General features: G+C 43.3%; 1 protein-coding gene across 1 annotated transcript; it reads right to left on the bottom strand.

Moving 5' to 3' along the window:
- Positions 1 to 1,359: 1,359 nt before the first annotated feature.
- On the bottom strand, positions 1,360 to 1,893 carry LOC130671186 (uncharacterized). The gene has a single exon (XM_057474918.1). The coding sequence runs from the start codon at positions 1,891 to 1,893 to the stop codon at positions 1,360 to 1,362; it is 534 nt and encodes a 177-aa protein (XP_057330901.1).
- Positions 1,894 to 5,688: the final 3,795 nt, after the last annotated feature.

Raw genomic sequence — 5,688 nt, 5'->3', positions numbered from 1 at the left:
CCCACAGTCAAAACTGCTGACCACGCGAAACGTCTGCTCATCGCATTGTCTTTATAAAAGTAAGACTTAATACACTAATGTAATGCGATATTTATGTGCAGCTGTGTAGCGCCTAATGAAACTACTATAAAATGTATTGCTTTCTGAACTAAAATATATCTATCTATTATTTGTTAATTAGTATTAGACGGATGGGCGTCAGCTCACCCGTCACAGATCGTTACTAAAAAAAAAATACTTGTAGTGCTGATTAGCAGTTAAAACTTATAATTTTGTTTGGTTTGTTGTTGTTGATTGCGTGCAAAAATAATTTTGCGTCTTGACAAATTAATTCAAAGAAGTAATACATAAGTTTGAGCGAATCTCTGAGCAGTAATTATACTGGAATGCGCGTGGTATGATCAGTGTGCCGCGTGGTATGATTGTGTAGGAAATTTTATCTTAAGGTGAATATGCGAAACGATGTATTGATGATACTGTTGAGAACTGCGTAATTTTTTTTTCTGTTTTGATTAAAGTGTTTAACAAGTTTGTTTCTTTTTACAATAAAATTTCTTTTGTTGTGTGGGTAAATAATTGCTTTGACAGTAATAGCCGGTAAGATACCCAGACCCAACTCCTCCCGCCGCCCAGGAAGCTCGTTTTCCCTGAACTCTTCACACTAGTAAAATTCCGCGTCGTGAGTTTGGTAATTCTCTCCAAAAATTACCTGGCGTCCAACGGGAACTGCAGGTAAGCCAAAATTTAATTGCACAGAGAATTCTCGCTGGTTAGATTCCCAGCCGGGAATATCTCGTGACAATATATATATATATATATATATATATATATATATATATATATATATATATATATATATATATATATATATATATATATATATTTCACTCTGTATAAACCACGAATATAATTAATCATTGAACAAAAGATAATAACAATAATCTTTCAATCAATAGTATAATTATTTACATGTATCATTCAGGAAAATAATAAATCAATTTTTATATACACACCAGAAAGCAATTCAAGCCCGTGAATTTTATCTGCCTTGGTGACCAACAATTATCGGGGGTTATCAAGTGACACCCCACGAGTAAGAAATTCAGGGTTCTTACTCTGAGATAATCCCAGCAGTTTCGTGGTCAATCCAAAGAAAATGAATGGACACCAAAAGTGCTTTAAACGCTCTTGGATATGCTGCAGATGAGAGAGCCTTCATGATGTGATTGATGTGAGATTAGGTTCCGGAATCATGTTGATAGCAGCTCCACAAATGAAATGTCCAGGTGTAAGAGCAGTGAGATCGTCTGGATCCTCTGAGAGCGCTCTGAAAGGTCAAGAATTGAGAACTGCTTCGACTTAGATAAGAAACGTTGAGAAATCTTCATAGGTAAGCAGTGTATCAGCGATGGTTCTCTGAAGATGATACTCAATTGATTTTAAGGCAGCTTCCCATTTACCGCCCATATGAGGAACTCTAGGTGGGTTGAATAACCAATGAGTTCCGTCATTGGCAAGATGCTGCTGTAGATGAGATGATTCTTTGAGAGCACCGGTGAGAAGTTGCTTGAGAATTATATCAGCACCCTTGAAGTTTGTGCCACAGTCACTTCGAAGTGTTCGGCAAATTCCCCGTCGACTAGTGAAACGGCGGAATGCCTTGAGAAAGCCTTCAGCGGAGTAGTCGGTGACAAACTCCAGATGAACGGTTGATGTTGAGAGACACACAAAGACAGCAATCCAGCCCTTGAAGCATCTGGTACCGCGACCTTGGTAAAACTTCAGAGACACTGGAACTGCGTAATCGACTCCAATGTTTTCGAAGACGAGAGATGGTGAGACTCGATGAGATGAAAGTTGACCCATAAGCTGTTGAGATCTGAATCTCCGCATGCATGCGCAGGTGAGACAGCGATGAATAAAGTTCTTGACTGGTGCTCGTCCACCAAGTATCCAGCACTTTTTGCGAACATGAGACAATGTGAGCTAAGTACCTCCATGCAAGGTGCGTATATGAGAATCTGCGATAATGAGACGTAAAAGCGTACAATCCTTCGGAAAGATCACTGGATGTTTGCTGTCAGAATCCAGAGTAAAGTTCTGAAGACGTCCTCCAACCCTGATGAGACCAGCTTGGTCGATGAATACTGTGAGTCGGGTGAAAAAGTGAGATTTCTTGAGAGCTTTACCTTGAGATAGTGATGAGATTTCTGATGAGAAATATTCCTGCTGAGTAGATTCAATCGGATGGACCAGAACTGCTTGTAGTTCAGCAGGAGTGAGAGGTGAGATGCTGATTCATGAACCAGGTGTTATCTTGAAACATGAAATTGCTTTAAAAACTGTTGCTGTGCAACGTAGAAGAGCTGTGAGAGTAGTCCATGAGTGAATGAGAGATGATAGTGGCATGAGAGGTGGACTTGTTGAGACGTGAGACTTGCAAGGTCTCATTTCTGAATTTACTTGTGCAGTTTCATCTGTTGTCGAGCTGAGAACTTGATGAGATGGCCGTTGAGTGGATCAGCTAGCCAGCTGGGCCCTGATCACCTCAGCTGATGATTGATGAGTTGAGTCGCGATAAGACCCCTGGAAGCGCAGTCAGCAGGGTTCTGCTTCCCTGAGATGTATCTCCATTTAGCTTCTGGAGAATATTATGAATTGCTTCAACTCGATTTTTGACGAATTCCTTCCATCTTGTAGGTTCACTGGTGACCCAGGCTAGTGTGGTGGATGAGTCAGTCCAAAAGTAGGTCGGAACATGAGATAGTTGAAGCGTTGTTGAGACATGCAAGTTTTGAGAGCAATAATGCAGCTGAGAGCTCAAGTCGAGGGATTGTAAGCCGTTTGAGTGGTGAGACCTTTGTTTTTGAGCAGATGAGAGAAATGAGAGCTTGTTCGCCAGGTTGAGAGACTCTGAGATGTACTACTGCAGACATTGCAGCTTGAGAGGCGTCAGAAAACCCGTGAATCTTGATGCTTAATGAGTTTGGAATGAGATTAATCCATCGAAGAATTCTGAGTTGAGAGAGTTGAGGAAGTTCATCACGGAAAGTCTTCCATCGGTGAACTAGCTCTGGTAAGAGTGCATCGTCCCAGTCGACCTTTTGAAGCCAAAGGTCCTGGATGATAATTTTTGCTCTGCCGAATACTGGTCAGATTAAACCCAGAGGGTCAAATAATTGAGCCGCCTCTGAGGTGATGGTGCGTTTGGTGATTCTGAGAGTCTGAGAAGTTTTGCCAGTAAACGTGAGAACACTTTCTTGACAATTCCATGAGAGGCCCAAGATTTTTGAGAGTGTATCTGAGAATGAATGAGAATCTTCTGGACTGGGTGATGATGAGATTTTGCCAAACTCAGGATGATTGCTCTTCCATTTAGCTAATAGGAGGCAACCTGAGTTGCAGAGAGCTTCTACATGGGTTGCAATGTCGTTGAGATCGCTGAGATTGTTAGCACCACCGCCGATGTCGTCAACGTAGCTGCCTGTTTGGAATGGTTCCACTGCTAGAGGAAATTGAGACCCTTTGTCGATGAGAAGTTGTTTGAGAACTCAGCCAGCTAGATACGGTGCAGATCGAGTGCCGCAGGTGATATTGTTGAGTCGACATGTCACGGTGAGATCATTCTCAGTCCAGAGAATGCACTGATAGTCCCTGTCATCAGGGTCAATGAGAATTCGACGAAACATCTTCACAATGTCCGTCAAAAAGATGGATCTATGATTTCTAAGATATAAAAGTACATCACAGATCTTTGATTGCAAGCTAGGGTCGATATGCAGATGATCATTGAGAGAGCTAGCTGATGATGTTTTGCTCGAACCGTTGAAAACGACTCTTAACTCCATCGTTTTACTGTCTTCGCGAACGACGCAATGATGAGGTAAATAATATAAATGAGATGGTTCAGGCGATGAGGATGAGACTCACTGCATGTGTCCGAGTGCTTCGTACTCGGTGAGAAATGCGGCGTACTGACTCTGAAGTTCAAAGTCCTGAGAAAGACGCTTGATGAGACGTTTGAGACAGCGCTGCGCAATATGACGAGATTCACCTAGCTTCTGAGATGATGATTTAAATGGTAAACGTACGATGTATTGTCCTGATGCATCCCGAGAATGAGTGGGTAGAAAGTGAGCTTTACATTTAGCTTCCTCGATGGGGAGAGTTTCGTTGCAAGACTCTGGCACCTCTTCAAGTTCCCAGAACTTCGTAAGAGAGAGGTGCAGTTGAGAATTTGAGATGTGATGAGACAGACTGAGTTATTCATGAGATTGTTCCTGAACAGGACTGAGGATTTTCCAGCCGAGCATAGTTCTCATGGCGATCGGTTCTGAGGAACTTCCTGACCTGAGACCTGGTTGTATGATTTGACCGTAGAAATCTGCGCCGATGAGAAGATCAATTTTACCAAATTTGTGGAATTCTGGGTCGGCGAGTTCTAGATCTTCAATATAAGACCATAGAGTTGGTGAGATTGAGACTGGTGGAATCTGCGCTGTGATATTCTTGAGAATGTGAGCATTGAGAGATGCGTGTTCTGATCAGATGTTAGAATGCAGTATGAATTAGACCATGCCTTCTGTTTTTCCTGATGAGATATTGCTGACTCCTTGTAGAGGTATACGACATAACTGCGGGATGAGACTGCAAGTGTGAACAGCAGCCTGAGAAATCAAAGTAAGTTCTGATTCAGGATCAATGAGAACTCTGATACGATGAGAGGACCCTGATGGGTGAGGAATGAGAGTTGTGCGGTTGTCAACAGCACTGTAGGTCGAGATATCACTGGCTTGTGATCTGATGCACGGCTGATGGCTGATGAGATTACAGCTGCTGCTTGAAAAGAGTAAAATTGTTGCTGAGACTGTTGAGACTGAGACTCTGGCTGAGATGCAGGTGGAGGTGAGGTGTTTGATGCCTTATCTTTCACGGCTAGTGGTTGCTTTGTCAACCTCATGAGACGAGAGTAACGCAACATCGAATGATGTGGATCATCACACTCCTTGCAACGACGATGCTTGGAGCGACAATTCTCGAAGCTGAGATCGCCGAGACAGTTGCGTCACAGAAGATGATAAACTGCAACCTTGAAACTTTCGTCAGGAGACATTGCCTGGAATTTAGGATACCCCACGATGAAGTGATTGCCTTCACAGCAGGCGCAGTTATCTGAATTAAATGAGAGCGTGTGTTTGGGTAGTGCTGGATGAGATCGAGAAATATTGGATCGAGACCCCGGAGGCTGAGATTTCTGGGTACGCTGGACCTAATGAGATAGAGGCTGAGATTGATGAGATTGAGGCTGAGATTGCTGAGACTGATCATTGGTTGCGCCATATGCCTGCACCGGAGAGATCCGGGACTTGTTGCCCTTGTTTAAGCGTAAATCCGACTGCAATTCACGTTGTGAGACGTCGCACTCCATGGCTTCGCGAGCTCGACCTTTACCGGTGAAAAACGTGCGCAGATCTTCGTAGCTTGGAAACTCAGTAGAAGTGCCGAAGTGCACTTCCCAGGCCTCACGCAATGAGTTGTCCAGTTTCTGGACGATGAGATGGACCAGGATCTGGTCCCAGTGCTCTGTAGGAGATCCCAGGGCCTTGAGAGCTTGCACTGCCTCGTTTGCAGTGTTGATGATTGCCTTGAGTTGTTTAGCAGAGTTACTATCAGCTGGTCTGATACTAA

The sequence above is a fragment of the Microplitis mediator genome, chromosome 7, assembly GCF_029852145.1.
Source record: "Microplitis mediator isolate UGA2020A chromosome 7, iyMicMedi2.1, whole genome shotgun sequence".
Taxonomy (NCBI): Eukaryota; Metazoa; Arthropoda; class Insecta; order Hymenoptera; family Braconidae; genus Microplitis; species Microplitis mediator.
This window is presented reverse-complemented; position numbering and strand designations above follow the sequence as displayed.